Source organism: Phyllostomus discolor, chromosome 9, assembly GCF_004126475.2.
Source record: "Phyllostomus discolor isolate MPI-MPIP mPhyDis1 chromosome 9, mPhyDis1.pri.v3, whole genome shotgun sequence".
In the NCBI taxonomy this organism is placed as follows: domain Eukaryota; kingdom Metazoa; phylum Chordata; class Mammalia; order Chiroptera; family Phyllostomidae; genus Phyllostomus; species Phyllostomus discolor.
This window is the reverse complement of record NC_040911.2, coordinates 98,255,697-98,275,019: the sequence shown is the minus strand read 5'-3', so window position 1 is coordinate 98,275,019 and position 19,323 is coordinate 98,255,697. Positions and strand designations below refer to the sequence as shown.

The following is a 19,323-nucleotide window of genomic DNA, read 5'->3' as shown; positions in this document are numbered from 1 at the left end:
CTCCAACGGAACTATACACAGGGCCTTAGGGGAGCGAGCACTCTCCACCACACGGGCCCGCCCCCTGGTCCCCAACTTGGCACTGTCCGACTCGTCGCGTCATTCCGCTTCCGACGTGTCGCGCAGTTCCGCCATGGCCTCCAAGGAAGCCCGGCGTACCCCTCCGAAGTCTCGGCGGCGGCCGGAGGGGCGCGACCCGCGACAGGACAAGTACTCGGTGCTATTGCCCACCTACAACGAGCGCGAGAACCTGCCGCTCATCGTGTGGCTGCTGGTGAAAAGCTTCTCGGAGAGGTAGCATGCCCGGCCGCCCTGCCCGGGGAAAGGGATGAGCTGGCCTCCCGGCCTGGTGGCCTGCCGGCAGTTGGCTGCGCCAGGCGGCCCTGCGGTGCCCATCTGCGGCTGCCTGGGGAAGTCTTGGGGAGGGGGCCACCCTGCGGGGGACGCCGAGGCGGATACTTCGGGGATTCAGTCCGTGTCACGGTTCTCCTCGCTGCCCTTGGGTTTTGCGAGACAGTCCTTTATCTTTACTGTGCACTGCCCCTCCCATCTGTCACCGCCTTTTTTTTTTTCTTTTCTTTTCTTTTTTTTTTTCTTTTTCAAAAGGGCTGGTCCCTTTCACCGGGGGCGAGGCTGTAAGCCGGACCTCACTCTGCCTTCCAGGTGGTCGGGATCCGCGGCGGCAGCCGGGAGTCTGAGCGAGCACACGCACTCCCGCCCGGCGCCCAGTGCTTATGTAAGCGTGAGGTTGGGTGTCTGCTGCTGGGCTGACGGAAGGGCAGCTTCGCTGATCACTGGGGATGTCGTCGTCGTTAGAACCTGGGGCTTGCAGTTTGAATTTGAAAGTGTTTATACGATTAAAAAAAAAAAAACAACTTCGGTAAATTCTGGTGTCAGTGCAAAGCAGCTTGTTTTTATGATTACAGTGGTGGGACTGTGTTGTAGAAATCTTGAAGATCTTTCCATGTCATCAGCACCTACAAACTTAGCAAATTATTTTGAAAGCTAAGTAATATTCCATATGGCTATGTTGTATTTTATCTAACTGGGTCATATCAACGAACACAGATTATTTTCAAAGACTTTTTTTTTTTCACTTTTGCTTCACAAGTGAGAACGGGGACTTTGTTCACACCACAGCCTCCAGCATTTTGACAAGTGCTGGACACATAGCGAGAGCTCCCCTATTAGGTGAATGTTGCAACAAGCACTCATACTGTTGCTGGCACATCGGGATGAAGTCTTGGCGGTGGTATTGCTGGATCGACAGAGGTGTGCTAGAAGTTGATAGTTATTGCCAGATTGTTCTCAAAAACAGTTGTACCGGCTTATGACTCCCCAGCACTCTTCAGAGAGTACCTGTCCCCACAGCCAGTGAACTTGAGTATCCGAAAACTTACACCACTGGAAATGCTGGTTGGTGAAAAATATTGCTGGGGTTTTTTTCAGCTGCATCATTTTATTATTTTACTTTATTTTTCATTTACAGTTTATACTCAGTATTATTTTGTATTAGTTTCAGGTTTATATCATAGTGGTTACGCAATCATAAACATTGCTGTTTTGGGTTTTGTTTTTTTTTAATGAGGTAACTACTTGACATACACAGCTCTTCACATTTTTTATTCATCTCTTTTTACATTATCTTTTTATTTTGATTTCTACAAGCTCTTTCCAACTTAGAGAAATTGTCATGTAGCTGGCCTCATTCCTGTTTATCTTCTGATTATACAATATTTTTGCTTTATTTTTAATATATGTTATGTAGTGCAGTTTATTTTTCAATAGTCTGGATGGATTTTTTTAAATCAAAATGACATTTCATGAAGGAACGAGTACTTGCTTGTCAGATGCAGTCAAATTACCTTATTGATATCTGATCGGCTTGATTCCTTTAAGCCACCTTACCCTCAGGTGGTGTGGGTGCTTGGAAGTGGGAGAGAAGTGATCTTGCTTACGAAGTATAGCTTTCAGCACATCAACTAGAATCAACATCTTACATGCTCTGGCATGTAAAGCACATGCCCAAATTTAAGGCACAGTTGGGAAGCGGAAGTCATCATATCTTCTGGTAGAGGACAGATAGGCTGAGTTTTGCTTCCCGGCAAGCTGACTGGGGCTGACTTTCTTAAGCCTTCAATGGAGCGTGTTTTCTGGTTGCACCTTCCTTGCACGTTTCCCGAAGCAGGACCCAGAAGAAACAGAATGTTGGTGTGTGAGAGAGTTTGGCTGTGCCTCGTTTTCTTTCCGCTTAAGTTTCCCAGCAAAGTTAACAAAAAGAATGTTTTTTTTTTTTCAGGGAGCAGGGGCAGACATGCCCGTGATCTCGTGGACACCCGAGTATTGGCTTGTTTGTAGAATAGAGACTGTCCCGTAAAGAGACGGAGAACAGCAGAGAGATGCTAGTTTGGAAGCATATTGAATTCTTGTAATTCTGTGCTGTTTCTTTTTATCTGAGAGTGTGGGATACTGGGTACACTGTTTGAAAGAGTGGGGTCAAAGGTTATGGTACTCTCCTACAGTGGAGTTTTTTAAGGGTGAAATTAAGTTGGATTTATTCCTGATTACATTCTTTAAATTATGTGGGGATTAAAAAGAATAAATCACTCAGAGCTTCTCAGTCATTTTGAGTTGTCTTTTAAATATGCTTTTGAAATGGTATAACTAAGATTAATATGAAGGTTCCACAGTTCTATTTCCAAAGTAAGTAGAACTTTATGTGATATCCAATCATGTATATTACATATATAAATCACTGTTTTTTTTTTAACTGAAAAGTATGGTTTCCGTCAGAGTATTTTATCATCTTAGGACTTTATAATAGCATTTCCAGCAACACGCTAAGTTTGGAGGTGAAGTACTGAATATTTGACATTGTATTTGATAGTTGAAGTTTTCCTTAGTGATTAATATGGAAATACATTTCCACTACTGGTTAAGAATTAGTAGTTTTAAAATTAATGTTTTAATTTGACAGTACTGTAGTCAAGCAATACAGATTCCATTTGTTTTTTATTGTAGTGAAATCAACTATGAGATTATAATCATAGATGACGGAAGCCCGGATGGAACGAGGGACGTTGCCGAGCAGCTGGAGAAAATCTACGGTTCGGACAGAATTGTAAGTCACGTGACTCTTTCTCCGTCTGGCCAGCTGTGTTTTTGTAGGGGATGGATGAGAGATGAACCGTGCTTAAGTCCAGTCTGCCCAGAAACTGCAAAGACAAAGAGCAACTTAAGACACTTGGGATTCAGACGCATTTCCGCTATGCTTGAGGTTTTACCTCTTTCCAGTATGTTGGGTCAGTAGTTCTACAGCAAAATAGTTTGGGGGCGGACTGTTTTTATGACTGACTCTGCAAGGACACAATTAAAGCACGATCCTGAACTGACAAGGGAGGGAACAGAACGGTTGGTGGCATGTGTCCCGGCCTTTCCTGCTCCCTTTCTCCAGGTGGCCTGGTGCTTTCGGGAGCGAGTACCACCCGCGGGTGAAAGCTCGTAACTGAGGAAGGCGGCTGTTCTCGTGGGGAATAGGAATGGCTTTTCAGAGGACTTGGAAATTTGTATGTTTATTTTTACTCGCAGAATAGTCTCGTGGGAGTAGGTTGACTTTCTGAGTCTTAAACTTTAGATTTTCCCACTGCACCTTGAAGCGTCTTCTTCTTTGGAAGTAAGTTAGGCAGATGTAGTGTTCACTTTATAATGGCTTCATATATATATATGAAACTATATATGCACACAGAGGGCCATTATACCGTATATATATGGTTTCATATATGCATGGCTTCTTGTATATATGACCACGTGTATGTGTATACTTTTTAGTCACTAGCTTGGATTTTAATATGTTTGAGAATACTAGTGAGCTTGACTTTGGATAATTCTTGGGCCCAAGCATACAATTAAGTCCGTGTTTAATTAGAAAACACATTCGAGGCACGGGGCACTGTAACTCATGTAGACCAGAGGTTCTCAGCCTTGGCACCGCTGACGTTTGGGGCCCAGCGTTCCTTGCTCTGAGGGGCTGTTCTGTGTGTCGTAGGATACCTGGCATCAGCCCTGGTCTCTAGCCACCAGAGACCAGCACTACCCTCCTTCCCAGAGTGGCAGCCAAAAATGTCTCGGGACTTTGTCAGATGTCCCCTCCTCCCAATAAAGAACCATGGGCGTAGACATAAAGAAGTCTCTTGGAGAACCTCTGTTGATATTTGCATCTCAAGAAATGGCACTTGGCATCATAAAAAATAGTCAGTGGGTCCCAGTATTCTTGATTGGTAAATTAATTTGTTTTGTGGGAGGAGATCTTGGTGGGCGGGAAGAGTTAAGGAGCTGTGTTACTGGCACCCGCGTGGTGAGCCTGTCCTGCAGCGCGGACTCCTTCGGTCTCGCACGGAGCCTCGACTCACGGACCGGTCACTCCCCCACCCTCTCCAGCCCCTCCTGCTGAGTGGGAGGACAGGGGGGGTGAGAAGCCAGCGGATTTGCAGCCTTCCAGCCGTGACTCCAGCGATGGTCCGTGGTTTTGGCCACAGTTCCCCGGCTTCTCCTTCAGAGCCTCCGGGCACGGCCCGTGGTGCACACTGGTCACCTGCAGAGTGCTCTGAAGCCGGGGCCGCCGTTCCATCTGGGAGTGTCGGCCTGACGACATTTTGAGTATTTATGTCATAGGAGCTTAGTCTTGAGGTGTAATTGATTGATGGATCGGTAGGGACTGTACCCTCAATTGACCTTCACAAATTCTAAAACAACACTTGTTTTATTTGCCCCATCATTTTTCCCATCAACCCAATAAAATTCAAATGAATAAGAAAAAAATTAGCATTTACTGTGGTGATTTCCCTGTGGTACCAGGGAAATTCCCTATTCATTCATTATTCTATGACTTTTGAATCATCTTTTTAAAGATTTTTATTTATTTATTTTTAGAGATGGGAAGGCACAAACATCAACATGTGGTTGCCTCTCATGAGCCCCCTACTGGGAACCTGGACCACAACCCACGTATGTGCCCTGACTGGGAATCAAACCAGCGACTCTTTGGTTCGCAGGCCGGCACTCAATCCACTGAGCTACACCAGCCAGGGCTGACCATTGAATCACTTAAACTAGAAACATTTTTTTTTCAGTGCCCAGTGCAAGCCTTCTCCCTCAAGGGAGCAGCCCACACCATCTTATTTTCCTCCTTCTCCCCCCACAGGCAGGCATCTCCTAACCTCTAAGGCACAGGTGGCAAACACAAGGCCCGCAGGCCGAATCGAGCCCTCCACCTTGTTTCTACCCGGCAGCAGCGCTGAGCTCCCTTCTGCACCACTGTTACTTTCTAATATCTTGGAGACTTTTTGTCTCCAAACGGCCTCGTTCTTTTAACTGCTCCATAGTACTCTATCGTATGCAATGCACTTTATAGTTTGTAAACTTTGGAATATACTAAACCTTATAAATAGTAAAAGTATTTTTTATCTGAAGCACAAATTTTCCCAGCTGAAACATAGGGTTATGGGAAATGGAAGGTGAACTTTAAAAGATTGGCTTTTTCAGGGCAGAGATCGGATGGGCTCAGTATTCTGTCACTAGCTGTCACAACATCAAACAAAATCTGACACACCTGGTTTGATCTGTTCAGTGGATTGTGATTACAGGTGATCGATGGACTGTCTTGCTCTCCGGCAGGAATATGTTTTATCTATATTTGTTCCCCCGCTCCCTGCAAGGCCTAGCGCAGCATACGTGTAGTAAAAAAACTTATCCTGGGCGACTGGAACTGAAAAGGCTTTATTTAGAGGTTTGCAGCCTGAGGCACCCAGCTCAGACACTAGCACGGCGGGGGGCGGGGGGACGGACGAGATACGCTCGGGTAGTGGTGAGTCGGCTTGAGCCCTGTATCTCAGAAACTTACAACGGAGTCAAAGCCTTGGCATTCTACTTTTTCAAAAGTTGTCAAATAAAAAGAAAAATCAACTAAGTTAGGGTTTATAATATAAAGTAAAAAATGTAGGGAGACTGACTGGGCAGTTGACGAAACTGTAAGAAAAGAGAGTTTACAGCCTTCCCGCCACTGGGCCGGCAGAGAAGGGGACGGGGTCACTAAGCACAGCGTTGGGGTGAGTTGCTGGAGGAAGAGCGACATCAGCGTTTAAAGTCACAGAGGGAGCTGAAAAGCAACCCGGGCCACCGAATGTTCCAAAAACGTACAGAATAAGTGAGACCGCAGTTTTCCTGGGAGGGCATTCATCAATGTTCAAAATGATAAATCAGTGTAAAAACATTGTTTACAGAGTTTCCTGGACATCACCAAAAAAATTTCTGTGTGTAAATTTGGCTTTTATTATGAGGTTGGGATGAAAAAAAATTGCTTTCCCTTAAAAGCTGTTAAACTGTTCGATTTATTACTCAATGCTTTTTTTTTAGTTTGGCAAAAAAATGTTAAGTGTACTCTGCTCTAAGGTCTAAGAAATACAGCTATATCTCTGTTAAAATGAACAGCACTTATATGAATAAAAAAATAATTCTTAATAGACTTTTTTACTATTTGTATCAAAGTGTTCTTTTTCTTATTCTTACAGCTTCTAAGGCCACGGGAGAAAAAGTTGGGACTAGGTGAGTAGAACCTCTCGCCCCTTACACCTGCTTTTCGCCTCAGTAAGATTGTGCAGTGTTCTTGTAGTTTGCAGCGGGACGGAAATAATAGTAACCTCCCGGGATGGTTCTTAATGATCTTAATGACCTCTCAGCAGCTTGAGTTGCCCTCATCAGCCAAGGCCCACTCGGGAAAACAGAAGCCACTGTAACCCTCGCAGGGTAGAGAACTTAACACAGGGACTCTGGTTACGCAGGTGAGGGGATTGCCGAGAAGCCACACGGAGCGCTGTGGCTACTCAGAGGTTACCCCAAGGTGGAGCAGCAATGGGAGGTGTTGGGTTTGGGGTCAAGGAGCCAACCCGGGCTGCCCAGAGGGAGCTAGATGGATGGCGTTGGGCCACCTGGCAGGAGCTGGAGCCACTGAGGATACTGAGTCAGCGCTGGGGGAGGCAGAGTAAGAGAGGGAGGCCGCCCAGACGTTCCCCTCCTCCCTCCTCCGCCTCCCGTGGCGATTTGGGAGCCAGCTGACGAGAGAGCCTGGGAAAGAAGTGCCGGGCGTGCGATGCGGGGAAATGCCAGGGAAGGGGTCTGAGGGCAACCGTCCAGGACCAGCATACCGCCTCGGAGCATTTCTTCAAGTTATAAGTCTTAAGAGGGTATTCTTTATTTTTTAAAAAAAGAAAGCCTTCCCAGCTTTTAAACATAAAGAAAATCTCCAATGAGCTCAGCCATTCTGAGACGATCTAAATGCCCTTATTTCTGTTGTTAGTTGCTCGTGTTGAGAATTGGTGTAATTGGACTGAAAAACAGGGAGCACGGGGGAAGCACAGTTCTGAAAATGTGAGTATCTGCCGCCCCGGCAGATACTTAGTCAGCTGGCCCCGTCAGATGTTCTGCGTGCCCGAGTCCAGAAGGTGGTTTGGGATTGAAGGAATCTGGGCACGGCCATGGACGTGACCAGGGATTGCTGATAGGCCTGCAGTGTTCCCAGAAAGCTGCTACGGTCGCTTCTGAACACACTGAGGCAGAAGAGGTCGGTCTGGCTAATGCGACACTGAGGGGCTGGGGCCGGAGCGTGCAGAGATGAATAACTGATGGCTGTGCCTTTGGCCCCCAGTGCCAGAGCAGGGTGCTCGAGCTCCAGGCTGCCCACGGCGTGGAAGACACTGAGAGGGTGGGTAGTGTCTGTGGGAGTGGGTGGGGGAGGAGAGATGGGGAGAGCGGGAGGAGGGACGCTTGGTAGGGAGCGGTCATCAGAAGACGGTGCCTGGGACTAAAGGGGGGGTGGGGGACAGAGAATGGAGTTAAGAGATGTGTTCGATTGAGAATAAAAAACATTTCATTACAGTTCAGGATCACCTTTAGAAGACTAACTATACTTGTCAGTGCTTACCAGTTTCTTCTCCAGTAATTTTCTCTAATGGAGATCAATATCTTCATTTTCAGGAACTGCATATATTCACGGGATGAAGCATGCCACGGGAAACTACATAATCATCATGGATGCTGATCTCTCACACCATGTGAGTAGTGTGTTTCTGTATTAGCGATTTATCATTGTCTTAGTCCGTTTTACTGACTTACTGTTTATTCTTTCTAAATTTCAGCCAAAATTTATTCCTGAATTCATTAGGTAGGTAACTCTAATATTTGGAAAAAATATCTGATTCAAATCATTTATCTTATATTGATTTTGGACTTATTTTCATTCTTTATTCTTCACTAATTAAAAACAAACATGCTATTTTATTTGCTATCTAAAATAAGACATAGACTTTGAATCTCAAACTCACAAGTACTTAAGATGTGGGACTAAATGATGTATTTTTGGAACCCTGAGGGACAGATAATTCCTTTGTTATCTAGATTATTCCAGACATAAAAAGATAGCAGGTGACTTCCCGTTAAACAGAATTAAGTCCTGCATCATAAGGGTGAAGCCCCATGACCAAACAGGGTTTATTCCAGAAACACCAGAGTTGTTATCTTCAGGCACTCATCAACGTAATTTACCACATTAACAAAGAAAGCAGTGTGATCAGGTCTGTAGATGCCAAAAGGTATTTGATCAAATTCACTAGCCATTTCCAATAAAAAAACGTTAAAGTAGAAATAGAGGAAACCATTTGAACATGATAAAGATAACCCAGTCCTAATACAAACATTTTGCTAAATGGTGAAACATGGAGTCATTTCTAATAAATTCATCGAGACAGGCACACCAGCTACCATTACACATGGTGATTTTAAGTAGTGTTGTAGACAGTCTAGTATAAATACTGATAAGGATACAAAACCGTATTGCGGGTGCTGTAATTATATCCTTAGGAAACCAAGAGGCCGCAAAACCTCTCAGAGTAAGAATTTGGGAACTGATCTGAATATAAGCTAAACATACAAAAACAAGTCAAATTACGTCACTCTGCCGTTCAGAATAGTTCATTAACACACATGGAAAAAACCCACGCTGCTTGTCTTTGCCCCTGCAACTGCCGTGCGGTCGGGCACCCGCCTCCCTTTCCGAGCTCGCCTGGCGCCTCTGCCCTCGCTCTCCCCGCGCAGGCTTTCCGGCTCACGCAGCGTGCCGTGTTCCCTCAGCCTGCTCCCTAGACGCCGAGGATTTCTCGTCTGTGATCTCTGCATAAAGTGACCTCAGAGATCCCACCTCTGCTTGTATTTCCAGTCCACAAAGCCTCTTTGGCCTGATATGGAAGTAGAACCAGTGGAGTAGAAAATGGGAGAGATACAAACAGGCCATCTGTAGAAGGAATCCAAATGGCTAATAAATCCAAGAGAAGATAGTCACCATGGGATGTAGTCAGAGCAATACAAATTAAATATAATTGCACGTTATTATGGCCCATTAGTTTATCAAAATTAAAAGCATCCAGCACCCTGGCCAGGTTTCTCAGTGGTTAGAACATGGTCCCGTACACCAAAAGGTTGTGGGTTTGGCTCCCTGTCGGGGCACTTACCTAGGTTGCGGTTCGATCCCCTGTAAAGGAATCATTTCTAATATCATCCCGTATGCACAGGAGGCAACTGATGGATGTTTCTCATATTGCTGTCTCTACCTCCCCCACCCCCTCTGAAAATCAACAAACCTATCCTCAGGTGAGGAATTAAAAAAAAATCCAGCAGTACACCCAGCACCAACGAGAATGTACAAAATGAGCACACTTAAGTAGTGCGAGGAAGTGAGTTGCTAAAATCTTTTTAGAAAGTAATTTCTGATGCGATCTGTTAGGACCACTTTATGTCCCGTCGTGTTCTCCTATGGATGGTCTGAGCACCAGGACGCACATTTATAAGAGTGCTGCCCCCCGATTCACCGGGGCTGTGTTCCTGGAAGTGGGGGGCCCACCGCAGAAACAGCCGTGGGAGAACACGGGTCTGGTATTCTACAGAACATCTCCACAGCTTTTGAAAAAGAGGAAGGAAATTCTCCGTTGTCCTGTAGGACAGGGGTGTCAAACTCATTCTCACCAGGGGCCACATCAGCCTCATGGGTTGCCTTCAAAGGGCTGAATGTAATTTCAGCTCCTTAACAGTTAAGGAGTAGTTACATTATTATTTTGGCCCTTTGAAGGCAACCACAAGGCTGATGTGGCCCCCAGTAAAAATGAATTTGATGCCCCTGCTAGGGATATATATCCATGATTCTATGATGTGTATTGTTTACTGACAGAAAGCAAGCTAAAAATGTACTGTTTTTGGATTCCAATTTTGTAAAACCAACCTAAAACCCTAGAGGTGTGTTCATTTTTTTAGTTATTTTTTAATAAACAACGAGAAAGGTCTAGGAGGTTACCAGGCTGTTTTGGCATTGTTTACTCCAAGGGGCCAGAAGAGAATGCATGGGGATAGGGGAATTGAATCGCAGCACTACGTTTGAGGGTGGTTTCACATGGTGCGGCCAGCAGATGTACCATTCTAAATACTAATACAGAAAAACACAGTTGGGTTTGAGCTTTGCTTTGAAAGATCTTTCAGTAGCATAGTTCATCTGTTTTCTTGGCATTTTTATTTTCTAGGTATAAGTCTTAGAAGTCTCATTTGTGTGGCTCTTGAAAATAACTATTGAAAGCTCAATAGCTGCCTCTGATTAACAGCTCGTTTATTTGTTCTACAGGAAGCAAAAGGAAGGTAATTTTGACATTGTCTCTGGAACTCGCTACAAGGGAAATGGCGGTGTTTATGGCTGGGATTTGAAAAGAAAGTTAATCAGGTATATACATGTGCTACGACTTCTCTCTTTTTTAGTGTAACTACTATACTGTAAATACGTTTAAAACGGGTATTCAGGTTCAATTACCATGCTGCCTTGGGATTTGTGGGATCAGAGTACAATATCCAGTAAATATTTCCACACAGCTTCTTACCTACAATTTTTCCTATGATTACGGTATTTTATTTCATTAAGGAAAAATCAGCATAAAGTTTTGAACCTGTGGTAAAAATGGTGTGATTGAGCACAAATTTATTGTATTGGACCTTCAGCTTTGATTTTAAGTGAGCTATTTATTCATCTATATTTTGGCATTGTATGGGTAGTTTTCCCCATGTACATTTTTAATTATTTTTAAGTAAATAAGACACTTTATGATTTCAACTGTTTTCTAAGCAGCATAAAGTAGTGAGGCTTTGGGGTCAGAGGGTTAAAATCCTGATTGATTCACTTGATTATCTGTGTCATTTTGCACGTTGTACCTTTTCTAAGCTTTCCTTTCCTCGTCATAAAAATAGAAATAAATCTGCAGTTTCAGTTTTCTGTTGCTGAGTAACAAACCACCCCAAGGCTTAGTGACTTAAGTAAAACTACTCACTATTGCCCCTGGCCCTGGGAGGTGGCTGGTGGTTCTGCTGGCCCGCCCTGGGCTCCCTCAGCTGGAGAACCAGCTGTGCCGGAGGCCCACGATGTCCTCATTCGTCCAGCAGTCGGTGCTGGTTGGGCAGCTGGGGCATCCGGGTTCTGCATTTGGCTCCTCGCCTTCTGCAAAGCGAGGCCAGCTTCTTCAGGTGGCGCCGTAAGGGCAGCAGCGTACAGTCCTGGGTTCCGGGTCTGACGGTGCTAATTCTAAGTCAAAGCAAGTCCACGGCCAGGGGTGGAGAAACAGAGTAGAAGACCCACAGTGACGTCTTAGCCATTAGTATTTTTGTCACATTCCATTCCTGTTGAAGATTCTGTTGATCTCAGTTTTTCCTCTTAACCGTGAACCTCGGGCAAGTCACTAAAAACACCTAAGTGCCTCGGTCTTCAGAGGAATGAAGGGGCTGGGCACAGCAGTGGCTTTCAGTCCTGCGGAACACTGGGGTCCCGTGGGGAGGAAATCGCACGTAACTGCTCCCCGTGCGCCCTCCGTCTCCCACGCACACTCGCACACTCGCAGTGCACACTCGAAGTGCGGACGGTTGGAGTGGCTCTGCAGAGGCGGGGCCGAGGCTTCCGGGCCATTCCTTCCTACAAGGTTGAGACCCAGGGTGTCTCTCAGGCCTGTCTGCATCTGGGCATTACAGCTGTCATTGAAAATTAGGGCATTCCAGCCAGAGACTGTTGACAGCTTCTAGGTGGGTCACTCAGTTGTATCTGTCATTCGTTGTTAGTGTCTGAGCTGGCTTGCTGCATAAGCCCCTGAGAAAGATTATGTTCTCGCGTGTGCAAGGTCTCATTCATGCGGCCCAGAACCAGAATTCAAACCCAAGTCTGCCTGCCTCTTCATTTAATTTAAGAGACCATGGTTTAAAAATACATTAAATGGCCCCAGCTGTTGTGGCTCAGTGGATTGAATGCTGGCCTGAGAACCAAAGAGTCACCAGTTCGATTCCCAGCCAGGGCACATGCCTGGGTTGCGGGCCGGGCCCCCACTTGGGGGCCTGTGGGAGGCAGTCACACACTGATGTTTCTCTCCCTCTCTTTCTCCCACCCTTCTGTTCTCTCTAGAAGTAAATCAATAAAATCTTTTTAAGAAAATAAAATCTTTTTAAGAAAATAAAAATGCATGAAATAGACGGACAAATGCACACATATACACACACCCACACACTCACATACACGTGCACGCACATTCCTTTGATTACACACATTTTAGGGGTTAAACAATGTCCTGGGATTTTTTTTTTTTGTAGCTTTTAGGAGCAAACTAAAGGGGTAAAAGTTTTTGTTAGCCATTATCCCAACTATATCCCTGATGATGTTGTTTATATAAAAAGACATAGGGCCTTGGTGGTTACCTTGACTTTGGAAACTTTCTCCCCAGGCTGCCCTAGGGAACTTTTCTGAGTCTGAGCACAATAAAACAGCTGCAATGCAAAAGTCCCTTTTCCCAGAGCAGGTCACATCTTTTTGAAATGTTAATAATGGCTGTTAGTCCGTAGTAGCTTGTAATTGGCTGATACTTAGCTGAGTTTACAAGCCCTAGGCCATTGTTAGGGACTCTAAAAGTTCCCGTTACAGCACCTTACCCTGAGAGTGGTGGTGTCCGGAGGCGGGGCGTTGGGGGCTGTGAGGTGTGGGTGAGGTCCCGAGAGTGGGGCAGGGCTGGCAGCCTTAGTGCTCCTGGAAGAAGAGACAGAGCTTGAGTCCCCGCTTCGCCCCCCACCCTTCCCCTCAGGGGCGCCCAGCTGGAAGGCAGCCATCAGTGAGCGAGGAAGATTGTCAGTGTCTTGGCCTTCCTGGCCTCCAGGAAGGGGAGAAATACGTGTCTGCTGGTTAAGCCACCACGTCTGGTGTTCTGCTGGAGCAGCCCGAGCAGGCTAAGACAGGTCTCTCTTCACTGACCAAAGATTTCTTCGTTCTGCAAGATTAATATTTGTGTGAACCAGTGTTGCATTTCTTTATGAAACTGGTGTAGCGTTTTTAGTACTCTGCTCCTGGATGTGTTTCTCTTGCTTAGGGACTATTTCGTAACGAAAATCTGATTGCTTTATTTGACAGCCGCGGGGCCAATTTCATAACTCAGATTTTGCTGAGACCCGGAGCATCTGATTTAACAGGAAGTTTCAGGTACAGTGAAAACCGTAATTTTATATTTCTACTATTTATAACTGCTTGCCTAAATTTCTTGCTTTACGATGGCTTATTTTAAAGAAATGCTTTTCGTTCCAACCCTGTTCTTGTTCTGAAACACTAAAAAGGCTGAAGTTCCTTAGAAGCTGCTAATAAGCATCTTCACCAAAAAATTGTGCTTTTTTTCATTTTAAAGAGCAGCAAAGGCGGGGCCCAGGTCAGGGTGCTTGTATCCGTCAGTGTTGATGTTCAGCCCCCTGCTCCCTCCCGACGCTTCTGTCGCTGCGCTGCGCTCCGGAGGCCGCCGCCGCCTCCAGGGGCTTCTGCCGTCCCACGGACATTTACCGCATGGGTCCCAGGGAAATTTGAAATCTATCCTGTTTCTGTGGAGCCTTTGGGTCACCTTGTTCTCCACGTGTGTTCTGTAGAAATTCTTAGGTGATTGGCGCAAAGCCTCCTGCTGGGTCCCTTGGGTGTGTTGTTCTTGTTTATGGGTGGGGGGGGGCTGGGTGCAGCAGGTATGTATGTGTCTAATTCTAGGCTTACTACCGGAGAGGAACTGTTTTATGTGACTGTGCCAGGAGATTAAAGCCTGCCAGATTTTTAAAAAATCTCTGAGACTATAAGATGCCTGTTTATTTTCTTTTAAGACCCAAACTCCATGCATTAGTTAATAATTTATATTGCTTGATATTTACTTTTTCCATTAAACAATGTTGATTTTCGACCCTCCGTTGGCACGCATGCAGACAGCTGGGAGCCGGCTGTGGGAGGGAACGGGCGCCCGCAGCATCGCTGTGAGTCTAGGGCGTCAGCTAGGGACAGTGAGGCCGAGGGGGTCAGAAGTGAACACTTCTTTTTTGTGTCCTTAATTGGTAAAATAAAAATGGTTATGAGCCCAGGACAACTGCCCCCGATTCCCCACCGCCCGCCCCCAAAACGGAGAGAGGAGCCATCACAGATGAGAGGGTAAATAACGAAAACGAAGCCTGCCCAGGATTGAAACGTACAGGGGTTAGGGAGCAGAACTTGGGTTACGAAAGACAGGTGGAGCCCGAGAGTGTGTCCCTTTGGTTCCACACCTCAAGGGAGAGGAGAGTGTGCCATCCAATGGAGGCCGCTGGTGGCTGTGCGGCGACCGTGAGGAGCGGCGGCACTTACGGAGTCTCTGTGCCGACAGGGCGGCCACAGGCGTGGGGACCCTGAAGGAAGACCCGGGGTGGCTGCGAGGGTGGTGGCTGCAGGGACTTTGTTTTTCGGCCTGCTTCCCCTGTTGAAAGCTCTGCAGGTGCCTTCCGAAAAGCTGAAGGGTGATTCGTTTCAAAGTCACTGTCCTCACAGAGTTGACACGTTCTGAGGAGATGAGACATGCAGCTGCATGAAATAGGTGCGGCGGCAGCACATGGGGACTCTGCTGTTTGGAAGGGCACAGCAGAGAGGAAGGGGGCGGGGCTGCACTGCCCCCAGACCCACGGAGGGGTCGGAGGCAGGGGTGAGGACAAGGGGTGGCCTGGAGCTCCGGCGGCCTTTCAGGGAGAGCGGCGATGGGGTGTATTCTCTGCAAATGCCAGAGCAGACACGTGTACACGCACAAGTGAGCCCATCAATTCACTGCTTTTAAATAGTTCATTGTCTCTTCCTAAGTAAGAGTAGTGACTTTATTAAAGTTCAACTTCCAATTAAAGTTTGTTCATTGTCATTAGATTCCTAGTATTTAGGGGCCCTGTGCCTTTTACAAAATGAGTGGAAACTCAGAAAGACTGCAGCCCGAGGTTAAGCGCCCCTCCCTGCCTTGGGCATTGCAAATCCAGGTGGCCTTTAACTAGGAGAGAACATAGGCCAAACTGCCTCTCCCGACTTGCTCCAAAAAGACCCAGAGAAATTGCTGCCTGCCTTCTCACTGAGACCGTTTGGGGGGTGGGGAGAAGGGTGTGTTCATTCACCCCAGTGACTGCAAACAGGGAGCTCCTCCAGAAAGCCGTTGGGTTCGCTCATGGGACTTACCAGCCCCGGGCTTCTTTTGAAAATCCCACGAGCTTTGTGCTGGCCTGCAGCCTGCCTGGAGGTAGCCTGCACATTCATTCATTCATCCGCCCGCTGTAAGTGCCTAACTGCGACATCAGTTGGCGACAGCTGTGCCCACCAGGACTGCCCGAATCCTGTGATGCCTGGTTCCCCTCTTAACCTAGCTTACCCAAGGTCGTCCTGTGGGGGCTAGTGTGCCCCAGGGAATTTATTCAGTGGATCTGCAGGAAAAGATGCCTGTCATACATATTTATGAGGAAGTGCTTGTTAATTACTAGGTTCGCCTTGTCATCTAGTTTATGTTGTTGTTTCATTGCCTATCAACTCTGTTGTTCCAATATTTGGAACCATTTCTACTCTTTCAACTTTAGAAATAAATTTTAAGAAAATTTAAAAAGTAAAAACAGTAAGTGCTTCTGCTTTGAGTGATTCACGTTATTATATTTTTATAATTTCTGGTAGTGTGGTAGGAAAATAGTTCTGTAAAAAATTACTAAGAATTTGCCCCCACTGGTGTGGCTCAGTGGACAGAGAGTGCCAGTCCGTGAATAAAAGGGTTGCCTTTCAGTTGCCAGTCAGGGCACACGGCTGGGTCTCTGGCCATGCCCCCAGTAGGGGGCGTGTGAGAGGCAGCCACACATGGATGTCTCCCTCTCTCCCTCCTTTCCCCCCTCTAAAAATAAATAAATAAAATATATGTCTTTTTAAATACTAAGAATTCATTTTATAATTGTTTATAAAATACTTCATGACCTTTCTGGTTCAAGACAAATGTAAAATCAACTGTGAGAACTTTTCTATATACAGATGGCTAGCGAAAGTTTTAGGTTTTAGAAATACCAGTGAACTTTTTGAAAGGTCAGGATACATGCAGACAAGTATATTTATCCAGGAGTTTATATATATTTTTTAATTTTATACAGGTTATACCGAAAAGAAGTTCTACAGAAATTGATAGAAAAATGCGTTTCTAAAGGCTACGTCTTCCAGATGGAAATGATTGTCCGGGCCAGACAGCTGAATTACTCTGTTGGCGAGGTATGCAGCTGAGGTTGTAATGGTGTGTGTATTCCTCGTAAAGAAATAATAAGGTTTAGGTTTTTTACAATACAAGGTTTAGTTTTGATAAGTACCAAATAAATGGGAAAGGCTTTGAGCTTTTTAGAATGCCCATGCACTAACGGGTGAAAATTCACATCCCTTTCACATTAATACATTTGACCCACCAAGATTTAAAACATTAGCCCTGGCTGGATGGCTCAGTGGACTGAGGGCGGCCAGTCTGCAAACCAAAGGGTCAGTTCAATTCCCAGTTAGGGCACATGCCTGGGTTGCGGGCCAGGTCCCCACTAGGGGGCACTCGAGGGGCAACCACACATGGATGGTTCTCTCCCTCCCTGCTCCTCTCTCTAAAAATAGATAAAAATCTTAAAAAAGAAAAACCACACAAACATTAACTGAAGGCAGCATTCCCTTTAAAATACTTAAGAGTTACTGGTATGTTCTCCATCCTTGTCCTTCTGACCACTCAGCATTCGGGGATGAGTCTGTTTCCTGCTTTTCCTCTTGCCATAGCCCACAGCCACCAAACTTGAAAATGAATGAGTAGCCCATGTCCTGTGAGTAGATGAAAAGCCAGGGATCCTGGGTGGGGTGCGGTCTGTAGTGTTCACAGCCAGCTCGTGAACTCTTGGGGAGACTCTTCCCTGTTTAACACTGAGACTCCTGCTCAGAACAAGAAGTAGCTACATTTGACAGACCCGTGAAAAAATTAAGTGAAAGGCCTTTTTACTTTTGGAGTATAATTTTTCCTTGAAATGCAGTCTGAAACTCGAGTAAACCAACTTAATATGCGGGATCAATGCTTTTCAAACAGTTGTCGATTTGTTTATATGGATAGCCCACTTCTGAACAACAAACTGCTTGTTTAATTGTAAAGACTTGGAGGTGCACACACGCCGTAAGGAATGAAGGAATTGCTTCCATCTGAAGGGACTGCTGTCACAGAACTAATCTCGTTTCTATGGTATTAGTAATTTTTATATGCGTGCTATGCTTCCTTTTTAATGTTTTTGAAGACTAACTTAATGTATATTTTTTTAACTATTAATAGGTTCCGATATCATTTGTGGATCGTGTTTACGGCGAATCCAAGTTGGGAGGAAATGAAATAGTCTCTTTCTTGAAAGGATTATTGACTCTTTTTGCTACTACGTAAAAGAAAGTTATTCATTTACATTTATCGTGTTCATTTCAAGTTAAAAGTAAAGGAAGCCTGGTTGCTGATTTTTATGAAATGTACTCTTAGAGCATAAATCATAGGTAAGGTAAATTTCACGCAAATCTTTTTTTCTGAAGAAATTCCATTTTGTATGTCAAATTAAATTAGAGAAATGAGCAGTGTTCTCAATTTTCTGTAACATTCTGCTGTATTAAGTAAGACCTATAAATAAACCCACATGGGGTTTTGCATAAAACATTGCCGCTTTTCCATTAGAGTGTTTGAGTGCAGTTTCTCACATGAGGAAAACTGTGAAATACTCTCTGTAAAAACTGAACTTAAAGCTCTTTGTACCTAATAGATGTCAGAAGAGGAATGCTAAATATAATCATGAAATACATATGACTGTTCCTATATGAAGTGAAAAAGAAATACATACCTTTGCCCTTTGTTTAAAAAGGTATCTCCTATTCTTAAATCAGGTAAAACAATACATTTAAAGCGCCATTTCAGAGTTTGGTGCTGTGCAGCTCTTGAACTGATGGAGCAGTTCCTCTGTCCAAACGAGTCTACTTAAAACGCTGCCTGACTTGGGGGCACCGGGACAGCAGTGGCCACACAGCTGCCCGCCTCCCGCACAGCGACTGCTGTCAGCAGGACAAGTGCCGCCATGGAAGCCAATGTGGCTGTCACAGCCGTTCTTAAACACCTTACAGACGACATAAATACTTTTTTCTCAAAATACTTCTTTTCGTATTATTTCAGGATCCTGAACAACACATATATCTTTACTAATAAAATAAAATAAAAATTCCTTTCCTATAGCTTTTCTCTCTGTCCAGAAAAGTGTTCTTGATAGTTAAAATGCAAGTTGTTCGGTCAAGCCAGTGCAAACATTGTTTACTTTTGTTAAAGTAGGTATTTAAAAAAAAATCAATTTCTAACTATAACAAAGCTTTTGGATCATGTATCTTTAAAAATGTGGCGTAAGACATATGAGCATATATAAGCTTCAGATCAAGTTAACTTTCCTTCACGAGTAAAAGGAAGAGGCGTCCCTAAGTTACTCACTAACCATTTAGTGAACAGTATTCCTGATCGTTACGTGTTCCTGGCTTGACTGGGTTGCTCAAGTCAGGAAGACGTCAAGTCTGATCTTTCCATTTCTGCTTCTAGCAGATCCTCCCAGAAATGTTACCAGAGTATTAAACCTTGGATGGCATTTTGAACATTGCCTATTCCCATAACTGAGTCCACAGGACACGTTACTAAACGGGCCTCCACTACGAGCCTCCCTTGTACACAGGGCTGTGTGGCGGCCCACCGGGGGCCCGCCTTCCTCCGGGAAGCGACTTCTCCCGTCCTCTCAGTGGCTGCAACATTCATCGCTGTGGGGTATGAAATTAGTTTTAAGCTAACATCACAGAAATATAACACCCTTTTTAAAAAGTGTTTAGAATATTCTTTTTCATGTAAACCTGAATTGTTT

At 45.1% G+C, this 19,323-nt stretch overlaps 1 protein-coding gene across 1 annotated transcript; it reads left to right on the top strand.

Moving 5' to 3' along the window:
* The first annotated feature begins 32 nt into the window (after positions 1 to 32).
* DPM1 (dolichyl-phosphate mannosyltransferase subunit 1, catalytic) lies at positions 33 to 18,766 on the top strand. The gene is made up of 9 exons (XM_028524025.2): positions 33 to 294; positions 3,022 to 3,121; positions 6,567 to 6,600; positions 8,029 to 8,105; positions 8,190 to 8,215; positions 10,715 to 10,810; positions 13,517 to 13,585; positions 16,537 to 16,651; positions 17,727 to 18,766. Exons 1-9 carry the CDS (start codon positions 134 to 136, stop codon positions 17,829 to 17,831), a joined length of 783 nt encoding a protein of 260 aa, XP_028379826.1. The 5' UTR covers positions 33 to 133; the 3' UTR covers positions 17,832 to 18,766.
* The last annotated feature ends 557 nt before the right edge of the window (positions 18,767 to 19,323 follow it).

What these genes read in the sequence shown, in the direction of transcription:
- DPM1 (XM_028524025.2), top strand. Translation starts at nt 134, where the DNA reads ATGGCCTCCAAGGAAGCCCGGCGTACCCCTCCGAAGTCTCGGCGGCGG. An exon ending in GTGAAAAGCTTCTCGGAGAG is followed by an intron (nt 295 to 3,021) that starts GTAGCATGCCCG and finishes TTTTTATTGTAG; the next exon opens with TGAAATCAACTATGAGATTA. An exon ending in TGAATTACTCTGTTGGCGAG is followed by an intron (nt 16,652 to 17,726) that starts GTATGCAGCTGA and finishes AACTATTAATAG; the next exon opens with GTTCCGATATCATTTGTGGA.